This window comes from Trachemys scripta, chromosome 3 (assembly GCF_013100865.1).
Source record: "Trachemys scripta elegans isolate TJP31775 chromosome 3, CAS_Tse_1.0, whole genome shotgun sequence".
Lineage (NCBI taxonomy): Eukaryota > Metazoa > Chordata > Testudines > Emydidae > Trachemys > Trachemys scripta.
This window is the reverse complement of record NC_048300.1, coordinates 108,352,023-108,369,689: the sequence shown is the minus strand read 5'-3', so window position 1 is coordinate 108,369,689 and position 17,667 is coordinate 108,352,023. Positions and strand designations below refer to the sequence as shown.

The window sequence follows — 17,667 nt, the reverse complement described above, 5'->3', positions numbered from 1 at the left end:
GGGAAAAAAATCAAAATGTTCATAGGAAAATTCCAACTTTTCATTAAAAAATTATAATGTTTCACTTTTTTTAATAACTGAAAACCATAAACATTGAGCCTCAAAACTGCAGATTTGGGGCTAACAACTGTCAAAAACCAAACCAATTTCAGTTTTTAGCAAAAACTTTTTTGCTGTTTAGTTTTCAGTATTCCAATGAAAAAATCAAACATTTTTGAGGAAATGAGACACTTTCATTTTCAATGAAAATTTTCATTGAATCAAATGCAATTTTCTATAGCAAAGAATTTTCATCAGAAAATTTTGACCAGCCATAATTGGTGCAGCTGATACATTATTGCTTGCTGAGGGCTTTGCTTAAAGTCAGATTCTAACCCTCAAAATACATGCATTACCTTAATATATAGTAAAGCAGGTCAAATCATATCTATATATAATGTATTTGAATATTTTCCTATCAGTTATTGAACAAATTATTGGTTAATATATTTGTCATTATTTGACCAGTACATCTTGCAGCCAGTAGTAGCCTATTTTCAGAGTTTTTTATCCAGATAAATCTTAAACTGTTTTATAAACTTCTTAAAGAGTATACAAAATCACTTCTTGTAACGCTAATGAAAGCCATCTCCGGATGGAGTAGAATATAACATCTGTTTAATAGTTGTCAACAACCCTCCATAACAGCTTAGGATAAAAAGTGAAGAATATCTTATTGGAATGAAACTGAAGGGGAAATATTGGGTAAGCAGAATACAGTTACCCACTTTGAATTTGGCCAGTACTCTGAGGTTCCCACCTCTGCGCTTGTGGAAAATGCTAGGGGTCTTTAATGATCACAAGTGGTCTTGACTGCTGTTTTTATGTCAGCCAAAGAAAAACACCTCCAGAACTATAGCATTTGGGGTCAATGGTTTAATAAAAATTTGGAAAGAAGGGTGCCACCTACTGAATCAGCCTTTGAAGGCCTTCTATCCAAGTACTAACCAAGTTTAGTTTAGAATATCAAGTCCAGGGTAGTAACTTTGTGGCTTATTTCAAATTAAGATCCAGTAACTTTGACATTCATTCCTTTGTTATAGTTTGAAATGTCATCCTAGATCTTTTGGAAAAAAGCTATGTGCAATGCTCATAGCATCTCTTGAATTTTGAGTAATAATCATGACATAGTCGGATCAAGTTTGACTGACTGAAATTATCATAGCAATCTAGGGACACCTGGAAATAACCATGAAGACAGGAATGTTACAGTCCTTGGAAGCCTGTGAGAAGAAACCGACATGGGGCCTGCAAGGAAATAAAAAAGATTGCACCCTGTAAATAGAGAGACTGACATGATTTTTCTTGCTTACAAATTGCAAGCTATCATAGTATCTGACAATCAAGATGATTTCTTTGCTTTATGCATCATCGCTAGAAAATCGCCAACAATAAGATTCTGGAATCAGGTCATAGCTGGTTATTTCTTTAATAGTGCCTAAAGCCATCTGTAGTGATAACATTCGTTATAAATTGTTTTTTGTTAGAATGTAAACAAATTTTGTTCAGAAAACGATTGGGTCCAGTCCTTTGGTCCTTTTCCTGCAAAACCCCCATTGACCTCATGTAAGTTGTAGTACAAAAGCATAAGGTCTAAGAGATCAAACCCTGAGGAGGTAGATCTTAGTGTGTCTTTTTGGCTTTTTGCACTTAAACATATTTTGGCAGCCCTAGGAATTCAACCAACAGAACATATTTAACATGCAGTAAGTAGCTGTCAGGTTTAAAGAGATCATTTATTATGTTTTACTATCATATTCTCTTTGGGAATTAAAAACATTTTATTACTGTCTAAAAGTGCAGGAGATGTGAACATTTGTAGCACTGATAGCTTGTAAAGCTGGATGTACATTTTGGTTGCCCATTCCATAAAATTCTATTGTTTGTCTTGACTGCAAGATTTAGTAAAGATATAGTTTATTATTGTTATATATTATGAAATTTGAGAGCAGCCCATAGTAGCATGTGGTGCAGATCCACCAAGCTGTTGGAGAGTGGGGAGCAGGAAATAGTCAGGTGAGGGAGGAAGGATGCCTATCTCTCTAAACTCACAGGCATTCAAGTAGTAAGCCCCTTTCTGGGGTACAGTTTACTCCATCATGCACTGTTGGCCTGTTTCAAAGACCTGTGTATAGGGGACAGTAGAGATCTGGCTCTATCTCCCCATCCACTTTGATGACCACATTTATTTTGAATACACAGTGCCACAAGCAGTGGAACATGGTCCATAACAATGATTGATATATTATGACTATTATAATATGGGATTCTATGAATAGAGAATTAAAGGAGGGTAATAAAATTAATGCTATGGGTTTATGGAAAATAAGATCCTGTCAGACTAACTTGATACCTTTTTTGATGAGATTACAAGTTTGGTTAATAAAGGTAATAGTGTTGATGCAATACATGTAGACTTTAGTAAGGTGTTTGACTTGGTGCCACACAACATTTTGATTAAAAAACTAGAACAATCTTAAATTAGCATGGCACACATTAAATGCTGGTTATCTGATAAGTCTCAAAATAAAATTGTAAATGGAGAGTCATGATCAAATGGGTGTGTTTCTAGTGGGGTCCCACAGGGATTGACCCTCTGCTGTTTAACATTTTTATTAATGACTTGGAAGAAAACTTAAAATCATCACTGGTAAAGTTTGCAGATGACACAAAAATTGGGGGCGTGGTAAATAATGAAGAGGACGGGTCACTGATACAAAGTGATCTGGATCCCTTAGCAAGCTGGGTGCAAGCAAACAATATGTGTTTTAATATGGCCAAATGTAAACATTTATGAACAAGAAACACAGACTATACTGATACAATGGAGGACTCTATCCTGGGAAGACTCTGAAAAATATTTGGGGATCATGGTGGATAATCAGCTGAACAAGTGCTCCCAGTGCTATGCCATGGCCAAAAGAGCTAATGAGATCCTTAGATGCATAAACAGGGTAGGGTGACCAGTTGTCCCGATTTTATAGGGACAGTCCCGATTTTTGGGTCTTTTTCTTATATAGGCTCCTATTACCCTCCACCCCCTGTCCCGATTTTTCACATTTGCTGTCTGGTCACCCTAAAACAGGGGAATCTAGGAGATGTTATTTTACCTCTGTATTTGGTACTGGAGCAACCACTTCTGGAACACTGTGTCCAGTTCTGGTGTCCACAATTCAAGAAGGATGTTGACAAAGTGGAGAAAGGAGCCATAACGTGATTAAAGGATTAGAAAACATGCCTTATAGTGATAGACTCAAGGAGCTAAATCTATTTAGCTTAACAAAGAGAAGGTTAAGGGGTGACTTGATTACAGTCTAAGAACCTACATGGAGAACAATGGGTTTTTCAATGTAGCATCACATTGGCATTGCATGATCCAATGCCTGGAAGTTGAAGCTATACTAATTCAGACTGGAAATAAGGCGTACATTTTTAATTATGAGAGTAGTTAACCACTGTAACAGCTTACCGAGGGTCATGGCGGATTCTCCATCTCTGATAATTTTGAAATCAAGATTGGATGTTTTTCTAAAAGATCTGCTCTAGGAATGATTTGGGGGAGGTTCTATAGTTTGTGTTACACAGGAGGTCAGAGTAGATGATTATAATGGTCCCTTCTGGCCTTGGACTCTATGGCTATCTGAAGAAGTTACACAACTATATTGGAACAGTCATTTATTATGGATACTGCTTCACAGTGCAAGACATCTTGTGCTCAAAGGAAAAAGTGAGGACATAATTTGGCTCAGATATGAGTGAATTCCATATGCATATATAAGCATATCACCTGGCCCTGAAAAAGCATATTACAATATAAATTATATATTTAGGGGATGTTTTAAAATACACTCCAACCAAAGTTTCACTCCTATCAAAATTTACAGAAGTGAAAGTGCAAATAGTGTAACAATTTCAAGTGGAAAGGGACATTTATAAATTCACAAACTAGGTTCTCATCTACACTCACGCAACCCCACTGAAACAAATGTTTTTTCATTAGGATTCTTTAATAACGATTTATAGTAAAATTGCTTTGTAGAGGCATAAAACAATGTTTCATTGCATGGATTCTGAACATAATAAAATATGGTCTCAAATTCCACCTGCCCTGCAGAAATCAGTTAAAATTTGTGCCCTGAATGCAGATACAGCAGAATAAGTTCAGTGAGCAGATTTCTCACCTCCCTCTGCTTTTACATCAAAATAATGATGTTACTGGTATTAACATAATCCCTCCTGTACGTGTTGGCATTTCTGGGATGGAAAGTGAGAGCTGAGATTAAAACTAATAGAATTAAACCTCCTTAGCTGCCCTCTTCAGAATCCCTACTGGAAATACAGAAGTGAAAGATGGATGATGGGCACTCTATAAAGAGCTGGTAGACAGAAGTGATCATTAGTTTAGAATTTCTCTCTCTGCACTACAGGTAGTACATTAGTTAAAGTAATGAAAACCCGTAAACCACTCAACTAATCTATCCTCCAGGAAGCCAGGCCTAAGCTATGACGGAGATGGGAATGTTTTCTTGCTACATTATGACATTCTCATGATTTGTGGCCAATTACGCTAGTTATAAAATGGCTGTTAATCAGAAAAATGCCATATATTACTTCCAAAAACTGCTGAAATAGTCCTTACAGAGCAAAACTTCTGACAGCAGCTATTACAATGGAGGTTTAGTCATTTCTCTCTGTGGGATTGAGAATTAGAAGGAATAAACTTGGTGGGAGAAGTAGATTCTATTTGTAGTGCTCTGCCTAAGCGTAGAGTTTCGAGAATTTGGCTGTGAGGGAGTGAATGCAGCTGCCTGCCAGTTTTTCTCTCTGTCTGTCTGTACCTTGACAGATTCTCAGCTTGCCAGGAGCAATTTGTCTTCCTTATAATTTTGAATTTACATTTTTAAAAATATGATTGCTCTTTTGCAGATTTGAGATTAAATATGGCGTTTAGTCCGAACAGATCAATGAAAAGTGAAGTAAAATTATGTACAAGCTCCCTTTAAGCTGAAGACATAAAGTCAGGTGGCCTCTGAAATCCAGCTCAGATCATTTTCTTTAGTTTAAGAATTGACAGCTTGAGGAGACTCTACCCCTCCAACAACAGATGAACATTTTTAGCTAAAACATTTCACTTCTGACAAGTACAGGTAAATCTCACGCAGGGAATTTGTCCCTACCTGAAGTGGATTTTAGCTCCTGTATTAATTTTGGTAACCAGCATACTCTTCAGTACAAACATTACAATCAATACTAAATATACAGGGGTTTTTTAGTAAAGATTGACCAACACAGGCTGCATCTCTCTCATTACATCTCTATTTCTTCTGCTTATTCCTGTCTACTGTCTTGCATATTCTGTAGATAAAGAATTAACTTGGGACTCATAATCCTCTTTATAGGATAAGACAGTGGGGAGCAAGAATTCTATTTGCGAAGGAGTAAAACAAATGTAATAGAAGCAGTAAGATATACATATAATTTCACCAGCTAATTTGGACGGTACCCAGCCAACATTGGCTACTGTGTTTGCAGTTTCCATGGTTTTAAAACTACTCTTTAAAAATAATCTAATGAAGCTTCCTTTCCCATTCTTTGGTGCCATGCATTTAACTATGTGTTCTTTATGATGGCGTCTTAGACAATTTCCCTTGAGAACATGCATTGGGCCATGTTACTATAAGAAAACTATATATGTTAGCAGCCAAGTTAAGGTATTTTAATGGTGCCATGTCATTGGCAATTAATCAGTGGCCCCAATATATAAAATCTGCAGAGACCTGAACTATTCCTTAGACATATAAATGGATAAATCATCCTCCATTTATATGTAGCTCCTTAATCACCTACAATACTCAGGCATATATGGTGCCAGATTAAAATGTGGGGAAATGGTTTTGCTCTTATGACTTCTTTATGTTTGTTTCTTTTTCTGATGAGTAGACAATGCTTTATCCCTTAGTGCTATGTTTAACAACAGAAACATAAAAATGATTTGCCCATCTTAATCCAGGTCACAGGAACAGGTGTCCACTGCACAAAACACAATCACAGCCAGCACTAATTGGTGTTCTTGTGCAACCCCCTCACAGAGGCTAAGAACGGAATGGGTATACAGGGACCAATCCTGCAAGGCATTGAGCCAACTCAATTTCAGTGGGAGTTGAGGGTTCGCAGCATCTTACAGGAATGAACCCATTAACTCCTCCCAGGCCAGAGGTAAAGCACGTTAGCTGAGCAGTGTGGACAAATTTGTATTGTAGCTGGTCATGTTGTACTAGCTAACTGAAGGATTTTGGTCTCCAGCATCTTTCAGTACTAAATATTGAAAGGAGAGGAAAAAATTCCATGATAAATGAAACCAGTATATGTCATGATTAATATATGACATACCTGCTCAGTGCTTAATAAAAAGTACTGTCTGAATGATAGATTGGTTATTTCCCAATATGGCCTTTAAGAACTTTATTACTTAGCAAAATTTTTAAGAGAACTTCTCATTAACAATGATTTTAGGAGCTCCTCCCCTTCCCTCCCTTTCAGCAAGGGACTGCCTTAGGGCATTTATTTATGGCTTTATTCTTCTAATACTAAGAAAACAATTTAAAATGCATTTGATAAATTAAAAGGAAAAAATATTAAACAGATGGAGTTTGAATATTCAAATTTAGGAGTTCCGGAGGGACTGAACTTATTAAAATCCATAAAAATTAGTTTGATGCTATGGTTACAAAGCTGGAAACAGAGGTCTGGAAACACAATGCTTCAGAAATATAGAAGGGGAATAATTAGCATAATTTCTGGATCTGGCAGGCTAGAGAGGAGGAGAGGAGACAATTTAAGACCATATAGCAAAATTACTAGAAACACCACCTGAAATTAATAAAGTATGTCAGAATTATTAAAAAAATTATACACACTGATCTTCCAAAAAGGGACCAGAGACATTGGGGAAATATCAGGCAAATATAGAAAATTAAATGGATCTAATTAAAACTGTTTGGAGGCTGATCTTAGTAGACAAGAAATTAGCTCTGCTAAATTCTCTGATAATTTAGGACTAGGTTCTGATGCCTTTTTGCTCTCATCTAGAAGCACCTTACTAGTAGCCCCACTGACTTGACTATTCAATGAGATTAAGATTTTCAGAATCTGGTGCTTAAAAGTACAAGGCACCTGGGCATCAAAGTTAACCTTTATACTGTAATTCAAACAAGATCTTTCCTGGGGCTTACTGCAGCCTCAACTCACCTCCCTGTCTCCCACAGCTTGCCCAAACAGGGAGGCTACCTCCTGTTCTATGTGAGGCACTTCCCAGGAGTGAAGCCTTAGCTCCACCCAGCCCAAAATAGTCCCCACCCTCCTACCTTAAATAAGAGGAGCAGATTCTTCCTTGGTTGACATTTCAGGCAGACATTTTGGGCTGCAAGACTGTCTCCCACTTACATGCCCCCCAAACATTGCCCCTCCCACAACAGCAGAAGAGGTATAGGTGGGGGCCTCTAGTGCACAAGGGCTTGATCCTGCAATATGCTGAGTGCCCCCAACTCTCAACAAGTTGAAGATGCTTTGCACTTGGCAGGATCAGGCCCTACCTGGGTAGTTAAATGTTTTTTTTCAGGGAGCCATAGATTTGCTTGGACCAGCTCCCCAGCTACCCCCAATTTGAGGCCGGCTCCTAATCCTTTCCTTTTTCATCCTCCATCAGGATGACTGCTCATGCTCCAGGGGCTGCTGTCCCTCAGCCCCCTTCCTTTCCCACCTGTGACTTTCTCTCTCTTTCTGCCCTTTGTTGCACTGCCTGTCCCAGAGGTTGTGTGGATGCGTGTGCGCTTTTTCTCTCTTTCCTTCCCATTTTTTAAAAATACAACTTTTAAAAAAGCATTTTAAAAAGTGCAAGCTACTAAAAAAGAGCCTCACTTTATAAGGCCAATGTTAATACTGTTCAAATAAATCACCTGGAAAGGAATAAAAAACCTAAATACATATCTGTTCATTCATTACAATAATTGGTCAAGCAATCAAAGAGAGCTATTGTGCTGCCATTAGAGCGCATGGGATTCAAGCATAGAGTATATCGTCTATCCAAAGATATTCAGTATCCAAATGAATACTATACACTTGGCCAGTTAATTAAGAAATCAGGAAAATATGAATTTTTTGACACACAAAATCATTTGATTCACCGATAGTAAGTGATTAGCTAGTTTTGAGAATTACAAAAAATCTTCAAGCCTTTTCATAATCTACGAAAATGCATATCTTGGTTTTATAGGTAATGTACAGTTTTCTTAGATTTTATTTTTAAAAAATAACAATTTGTCTTCCTGTCTGTACACATTCATCTTTGAGAGATTTTAATCTTTTATAATCTATTGACTGGTTTCCCTCAAGCCACATTCAGGAAAGTTAATACCCATCAGTCCTGAGAAAAGCAAATATGCTTTCTCTTTTTAAAAAAATCTTTGGAATTCTGTAATAGTCACTGAGAAAATTAAAAGTAGTTAACAAAGTTCTTCAAATCCTCTTGTCTTACTATACTGTTCTGTATAGCAGCTCAAACAGAGGGGTCCCAACCTGTTCCAAGCCAGTATGTGCCACTGTAATACAAACAATAATAATAATAATAATTGTTTCAGGTCAATGTGAGACAGACACAACTGCGACACTCTTTGCATAGATAATAGAGTCAAATTGCTCACACAGTAATTCTTCTAATAGTTTGGTAAAGGGGACAATACATTGAAACTATTTAATTCGATGTTGAACCTTAGGTATGGCAGTATGAGATATTTCAGTCTGTGCCACCAATGTCTCAAGTCCAGGGCCGGCTCCAGGCAACAGATGAGAAAGCATGTGCCTGTGGAGGTACATTGTAAAGGGCGGCATTCCGGCCAATCTTGGGGAGGCACATTCCGGCTGCTCTGCCATGGTTCTTTTTTTTTTTGCTTTGGCAGCCCGTTCCATAGCTCCGGAGCCCCCGACCGGCTCCCCGCGCTCCGCCAGTCCCAGCCCAGCCCTGCAGGGGCACAGACTCTGGCGTGGGGGGGCAGGAACTAGTGATCCCCGCCGTTCACCATGCCGCCTGGCTCCCTGGGACATGCCACTCCCCGCCGCCTGCACAGGCCTCCACCTCCCGCGCCGTTCTGAGCCCAGCCAGACTGAGCCACCAAAGAGGAACCCCAAGGCTGGAGGGGGGAGCCCCTCTCACCCAGCTGCGAGCAGGCTGCAGCACCTAGCTGCCCACGGGCGGAGGGAGTGGGCGGGTGCTGCCCTTCACCCCCCTGCGAGCCGCCTTGACTACCTTTCACACACTCCCTGCGGCTGCCGTTTTTTGTTTTGTTTTTTGTTTTTTTTTGCTTGGTGCGGCAAAAAAGCTAGAGCCGGCCCTGCTCAAGTCTCTCCAATAATTTAACTCACACTGGGAGCTCTTTTGACCCTTAGTCAGCCTATAATCAGGAGACCAGAAAGGTGACTTTGATCTAGTCTGGTAGATGCCACAGGCATCTGTTTGAGTAAGTATTCAAAGTACTGATGTGTTTAATTTCACTCAACTTCTACACTTTTGAAGGTCACAGTTAGAGTTTATACCCCATCCCTTTTTCTACAAATTATTCTCTGTCTTCCGCTATCAGTTCAATCAGTTATTCTGATTCAGCGAGTGCATTGGAGCCAAGAAATTCCCACCTCTCTGTTCTTCAGCTCCAAAGAGCTCCATAACAACGGGAATAAGTGATTAAAAATGTCCCCCCCAAATAGGTGTTTTCAGACTTAACTGGCATTTTCTTTCCCAAACTCTACTCTGGACTTTTTGAAATAAAGATTTCTAAATAACCTCAGTTGGAGCCTCTCTCTGGAGAGTCTGAAAAATCATTTTTATGTAGCATGTTGTTCCAGCAAAAATATCATTGTTATGCAAAACAGTTTGTGAAGAATATCGACTTATCTGTGAAGGATAATGTCAGTTTCATCCTTCATGTACTGATTATCACATTACTGTTCCTCTGATTTGTACTAGTTTTTCAGTTTAAACAAATTTTGATATATGCTTTTATCTACAAACAAATTTTCCCCCAAAAAATCAATCTGCATATTTCATTATAACTTTTTCTTGATGTAGCCTCCTAATATTGATCATGATGCCGCTAATATGGTTTCATGCCCTTTCTCTGGACATTGTATCAGCGGTTGTTGCCTTACTTTGAGAAAGTCCAGCAAGAATTGGGAAATAGACATGCTAATGGTGATAGTACACTACCCTGATTGTATTGTTTTGTCACACAAAATGGATGAACCATTGGCCCAGGGCAAACACCTGAAGAAGAACTTGTGAGGTTATCATAGAAAAGTTTAATGTAGCCTATCTTTAAAGCACAGGTCTGGTAGTTTGGCTTCTTGGGTCCTCTGCCCGATTTGCCATTGACTCACTGGGTGGCCATTTAACCTCTATCTGCCTTATTTTGTATACATACCTTACAGGAGCATTGTGTACATAAAAGTGCTTTGAGAGCCTTAATAAAATCCCTCTATAAGCACCACGTATCACCATACAGTAGTCTAAGGAAATCAAGCACTTAGATACAAAGGAATTAGGTGCCTTTAAAATACAGACGATAGCATTAGTAAACCCTGGAACTGAGTGTTACATATGTTCATTGCAGTAACTTAGTAAATTAATTAAATATATGTATATTGATGACAAATGGGTTATTCATGGTCTGTTTTATTACCGTACATACCAAATGAAGGTGTAAATGTAACCCAGGCCTGCTTGGCGCGGCACTCTGTCCCTGTCTAATGGCACCTAGACCAGCTACAGATTGATGAGGCTGCTGCAGGCTTGGCTAATAGCCAGATGGCTTTTAGCTCATGCAATAGAGGCTCATACACTAGGCTTCAGAGGTCCCAGGTTTGAGCCTGCTTGCTGACGACCAGGGTCTGTCTGTGTTACATAAACACAGCATAGTGAAAACAACAAGTTAAAGCTTTTTTGTATGTGTACTCTCTGCAGAAAATGGGGATAACTTGAATAGTATGCAAAACAGGTTGAAAAATGCTGATGAAAAGAATTCTGATCTCCTGAGAGCTTTGAATGACACCTTTGGAAAGCTGGCAGCCATTCCTAATGGTAAGTACAAAAAGTGCTAAAGCACTGGGCTCAGCTGTGCTTCACTGTGTCATCTTGCGTCTTTTAAAAAAATGTATATCGGTGTTATTCTTCGTCTACATACACTCCATCCATTGGCTGCTATTTCAGCCACAGTGCCTCTTTTTCACAATGAATGTATGCTGTGTGTGAGAGGGAAACTGAACTGAACACAAATGCCTGGTGTTCATTTGCATTCTGAACTTTTAGGGGCTGCCATGTTTTTGTCATTCTCAAATGGCCCACTTCTGGAAGGGAGTGATGGCATCCTGTTAGCCATTCCGTCTTTTCCAGAAGCTGTGAGTCCTTCCTGACAGTACCTCTTTTCAGAACGGTGCTTCCCAGAATGGTAAGAACAAAGATGATGGCATCAACAAACAGTTCAAAGAGACCTGGGATAAATAATAATCTCAAATTGCCTAAAGGACTCCAGAGAGTCTGTATCTAGAGAGACCCAAATGAACGAGTCATTTTGGTCCATCTATACTTTAGAATACTACTTAGTCAACAGTGAATCATGGTAGTTTCTGTAAATAGTATATCGTTTCCCCAGCACTGTCATTTGTGAATTAAATAAATGATTGTGTTTCCCACACTAATGGCCATGCACTTCTTTATATATAAACATTGATATGTGCAGAAATAGAATATATACTCACAGTAACGAACTATTGCTCTAGGACTTGTATACATGGGGAAATAGCTCAGAATAGCTATTGTGGAATAAGTATTCTGCACTAAGTCCCCATATAGACACTTATTCCACTTGAAGAGTTCATGGATTAAGCTAAACTGTACAAGGGCATTTTTAGTGCAGAATAAGAATGTCCACAGGGAGCTAGTGTGGAATTGCTTTTGCACTTTTAATTCACACCTTAACTTATTTTACAATCACTTCCCAATGTAGACAAGCTCTGAATGAATGATTGCTCTAGTAATTATTATTAAAATAGCGTAAGAGTGTCATCCTCAGCATCTCAGTGGCTCACAACTTTGTCCTTGCTCTGCCCTGTTTCCCTTTTTTCCTTCGACATCCCATTTCACATCCTACGCTGTACCTTGTTACCCTCTCTTTTTTTCTCACACTGGGGCCTCCATGACTTCTTGCATGTTGATCCTGTCCCTGTAACTGCCTTTCTGCTCCAGTGTGCCATCTGTCCTCACTTTCCCTCCTTAAAATTCACCTCCTTCATTAACTGTCCACCACTGAGTTCTGCTGCTATGTCACCTGCTCCTACTGTCATGCTTGACCTTCTTCTCCCAATCTGAACAAGGAAGAAAAATAATATTAAGTAATAGTAAGAGTAAAACACAACATTGATAAAAATCAGAACTAAACTCAACAACTTCAGAAACAAAACTGTGTGATCCTTATTTGTTGTATGTGTCCTCCATTCCCCACATCTCCTTAGACCGTTGTCTTCTGTCATTACTTGCTGTGCTGTGTCTTATTTAGATTATAAATTCCTCAGGACCAGGACAGGCTTTCTTCTATTATCATAAAGTGCTATGCAACTTATTGTACTTTATAACTAATAGCAAAGAGTCTTTCATACTCATTAGTATGCAAGAGCTCCATATATTTGATACCTTTTGTGATGCTAGTAAGGGACAGAGAAATACATTATACCTTCATTATAGTGGACACTTATAAACTGAATGTTTGTTTATAGTAAACAAAAAAGCTCTATCATCTATTTCAGAATGTAGTTTGCTATGCCTGTTCTCTCTAAAGAACTGCTTATTGTTGTTATGAACTGAAAAAATGCCCTGGAAATCTGCACCAAAGAAAAGTTGTAATCTATCCATTTTGAGGTATTCTCGAAGTACGAACTGCACACAAAGCTCCGTGCAAAATTTTTCACCAATTCATTTCATGCATTTTTGCATCTTCCAGATTTCACATAACTGGGGATATTCTATTTTATTCACCCAGATCCTTGAAATCTTTCATTCATGAGTTTTTGTGCTATGTCATGTGCACTTTAGTTAATTTTGTGATGCTACTGCAATAGCTACTGGTGTGCCTGTGTGCAGATAGATGTCTCAATGAAGCAGAATGGATCTCAGAAGGCCGTCGCCCTTAGGACTCAGAATACTAAATGTGAAGAAAGCATAAGAAATATGAAGTATGCAATCAATGGCAATGTAGATTAGAGTTAGAGTGTGCTTGCTCCTGGGACAAGGACACACACGCATGAATGGCGTGCTTTGTAAATATGATTCAAACGAAGACTAAAATCTGTAGCAAATAAATGTCAAAGACAGGAAAATGTAGTAAATTGGTTATCAAACAGGGGAATTAACAAGGAAACAGCTCTAGTCATATCCCTGGCTCATCAAAGATTCAACAAAACAGAATGGCCTGAACTAATACTTCAGGCTTGACACACAAAAAAAGGTAGCTCAGCATGAATCAAAGTAAGAGGGCAGTTCACTTTAGGACAAGGACCCACATGCTTAGGAATGGGTGTATTTTATAAGTGTGCTGAAAAGTAAGTACAAGGTATGCAGTGAATAAATGTCAAATTAAAGCAACACAGTGGCCTGAATTTACATTATTCTAAGGTGGCTATCACACAAGGAAGGTCAGAAGGAATACATTCAGACACCTTGGGGAAAAATAAGGAAAGAAATAATCAGATCCCACTCTTTTGCTTTTAAAATATTATTAATAATACTAGTATTAAAGGGTTCAATTGTATTTCCAAAGCAAAGCTGGCTTTTCAGAACCAGCTCACCCAGAGGGTGCTCTGGGCAGTATCCTTCCTCAAGAAGCAGAATTCCTCCCAGATTGCAGCCTAAGTGACTTGCCTAAAGTCAAACAGGAAGTCTGTAGTGGAACAGGAGATTGAACTCTGATCTTCTGAGCCTCAGTTTAGTGCCTTAGCCACTGAGCTCTCCCCTTTCCTAATCAACAATATCTAATAGCTTCCACAGCATTTTCACACCGAGCACTGAAAATCATCTCGCTCAAAACTTTGTTGCAAAAGGAAAAAATGCTCAGTTTCATAGAAGTTCAGATAATTTGTCAGGAGCCACATTTTGATGAAAAATATTATTACCACAAATATTTCACTCAGCTTTACTTCAAAGTAACCATAAACTATAGAGCAGCAGCTGAGTTATGTGGATCATGTAGATTAATATTCAGTACTGTCTTCACCGACACATCAAAGTGCTCCCTCATACCATAGGTTCTGAAGATCATCACTTTCATTCTCAAGGTTAATCAGATATTCCTAGCACAGGGAAAGGTTCCATAGAAAAATTAATCTGGCTAAGAAGATATTTCATTCTCTACATTTAAACAAGGCTGGGTATTCTGGTTTTTTGTTTTTGTTTTTAAAGATGCAACTGTCAGGTCAAGAAAGACAGAGGGTCTGATTCCGCCATCTGTATTCACGACTGCTCTGACATTTTGAACCTTTCTTGCCCACAGATACAGCTGCGAAAGTGCAAGCAGCTAAAGATAAAGCTGGACAAGCTAACGCCACTGCAAATGATGTACTGGCTAGGATTAAAGACCTCAACCAGAACCTTCTTGGCTTAAAGAACAACTACAGCAAATGTGCAGATGATGTGGCCAAAACAAATGCTGTTGTGAAAGATTCCACCAAGAACAGTAAGATCTTTATTTTGTTTGTATGCTTTCCCCCTCATCCCCTCAAAAGAAAGATCTTTCCCTGCTGCCATGATGTGATTTATAGTGCATCAGTATAGTTTTTGTTACAATTCAGTACATGATCTTACTAGAGTACACTGCTGTAATAGGAATCTTTTTGTATAGCCTCCATGTTATTATACAGGCCTTAAAGATGGGAAAGCCTTTGAATCTAAAGGATTGCTGCTGGTAACATAGGAAGAAAGTCTAGCATCAGCAGAATGAACACCTAGTGGATATATTTGCTCCAAAAACTATTCCTTAAATGGATGGAGGCGAATCAAAGAAGAATCAAAGAAGCTATCATTGATTGGAGATTCCATCTCTAGATTCATCAAAGCTTCCCTTCCCTGTGCTAGGTTAATTAGCTAATGAGTTCTGTTAGGGATACACTTAATGACACCTTTTGTATTGATCATTGTCTTCTTTATAGAGCATAAAGGCAGTTCTGAGGCACAATAATTAAAAGGGACGTCCAGTGAAGCTGATTGGATGTATTTTAGCATTGAAGTGACTCCTGCTATCATATAGTGATGATTGTGTTAGAATTTTCACTGGAAGACCCGTTGTGTTTAGTGGATAAAGTTCAACAATTTAAATTGCAGCATGCTGTATAGTTCAATAAATCCTAGATATAATACTATTTGTTGTGTTCAAGAACATGTTGACTCAGAAACAAAAAAACAAAAGGATCTGTCACTTGAAGTTGGAAGCCTAAATTAGGTCACGTGGATGAGTGATCAGATTGGCAGTTAGGCACCCGTTTATCCTGTTTAAATCTGCCCGAGTTTGATAACTAAGTTCTAGTTGTGTATTTCTGGCTGTGGGTAATGAGTTTCTCCAAACAAATCCTGTCCTGTAAGTTACTTGGCTTTTGTGTTTTGCACTTTTTAAAAATATTATCTTGCAATATTTTCTTTTGTTTCTCTCTTGTCTCTATACCTTACCTACAGAAATCAGTATGTGTGTATGTGTGTTTATATAGGCATTGTCTAGGCAATGAGGCATCAGATACATACTATATATAATGCATGAGTGTGTGTGTGTGTGTGTGTATATGTGTATATATATATATATATATATATATATTGCTATTTTTCAGTATCTGCTGCCTCATTGCCTACCGCAAGAGCTTTTTCATAGTGCCACATTTTGGTGCTGCATTAGAACATTTACTTTTTTAAATGCTGCAACAATGGAACTAAAGATTTAAATTATTCTCGCAGAATGTTCCATAAGCAATATGCCTTATCTCAAAGTGAGGAGAAAGAGATTAACATAGGAGCTCTTGTTTTTTCTCAAGAACCTGGTGTCTTGTGCCTAGTAAGGGGTAAACCTTACATATCTTTATTCAGTTTGGATAAACATCCAAAATTTGGATATCTGTTTGGACCTTATCCAGACTTTTTGAGGCTGGCTTCTTATTACTGGTTTGCCCCCTTACTATATCAGCCGCACAGACTCTCCTTCCTGGACACCAGCTGCCATGCAAGTCAAATGTTTTATTCTACAGATCTTCTAGAGGTTGAGGGAGATTGAGAAAGCTGTGGGACTATTGGATGGCTGTATGTGGGAGGGAATTTCAGTCGTTCTAGAACTCAAGGAAAGGGGGAGAGGAGATGAGATCCTTATGTGAACTAATGGAGTTCATCTGAGAGATGGGAAAATATATGCAGTGGCTAATATTCTGTAAAATATTTTTAATCACAATTATTATTGCACATGGGATAATCTGAAACTTGTGATCAGGATAAAATTTTTCCTAGTTGTTACCGTATAACCAAGTTAAAAATTAATTCTCTAAATTTTGTGCAAATAACTAATGAATTGCTCTTTTAATCCAACATGTTTCATTAAAGCAGGAGTAAAGAAGAAAGGTAAACTCTGAACTTGGAGCTGTATTGTACCGCAGTATTTTCTACCAGTACCAACCTCAGACATAACTGCTGATCCATACTGCTACCATTTTCTCTCATTGCAATTTTAAAATCAGTCTAAAAACATTCCTAAACTTATTATCCCCAGGGTTGTCTCAAGAAGCTGAATTTTCAGTAAGAATTTTCTTGGATTTTGCTATTGGTGTTTGTGTCCACTCTATCAGACTCTCCCTTCTAAATTTCTGCTTTTTTTTCATATGAAGTTGCTGATGCAGATGCCACTGTTAAAACCCTAGAAAAGGAAGCAGATCGGCTACTGGATAAACTCAAACCAGTCAAAGAACTTCAGGATAATTTGGGGAAAAACATCTCTCAGATAAAAGAACTGATAAACCAAGCCCGGAAACAGGCCAATTCTGTAAGCACTTCTTTTTCAGTAACGCTGTGTTGTGGGTAGTTTGTATCCATTCATGCAGCAAAAGAAGCCATCCCAGTCCAAAATACCTCTGGTAAAGAGTGCAGTATAAATATCTAGGCAGACAGAACCTGATGTCTGGTTTTTCCCTGTGGTTTGCTCCCCATTTACAACACAGCCCCGTTGAATGAGAAATACCTATAGGAATGTTAGTACTATGGGACAATTGGGGGAGAGGTAGCTTGGATAAGGGTACAGGGAGGGGTCACGGAAGAGAAAATACCTCTGTATTTCGATAGTTGTGCACAAATTAATACTGAAACAATACCAAAATGATGTTTTCTGCCTCAGCGTGGGTATAGTTATTAAAAACCTAATTTTGTAGGAGTTCCATTACTTATGAAACACATGGGTTTGGTAGCAGCAGATTTGGCTGCTTTTTGGACCATCTCAAGCTAACTGAAAATGTAGAGTGCACTTGCTTTCCTATTTTCTTGATATTTACTTCTCCTGGTAACAATTGAATAGG

General features: G+C 38.5%; 1 protein-coding gene across 1 annotated transcript in view; it reads left to right on the top strand.

Annotated features, from left to right (window-relative positions):
- Positions 1-17,667, top strand: part of LAMA2 (laminin subunit alpha 2) — a 450,699-nt gene that overhangs the window by 366,568 nt on the left and 66,464 nt on the right. The window contains exons 42-44 of the mRNA XM_034766884.1: positions 11,048-11,164; positions 14,625-14,807; positions 16,987-17,141. Coding sequence (XP_034622775.1) covers positions 11,048-11,164; positions 14,625-14,807; positions 16,987-17,141 — 455 coding nt within the window. The remainder of the gene's footprint in view (positions 1-11,047; positions 11,165-14,624; positions 14,808-16,986; positions 17,142-17,667) is intronic.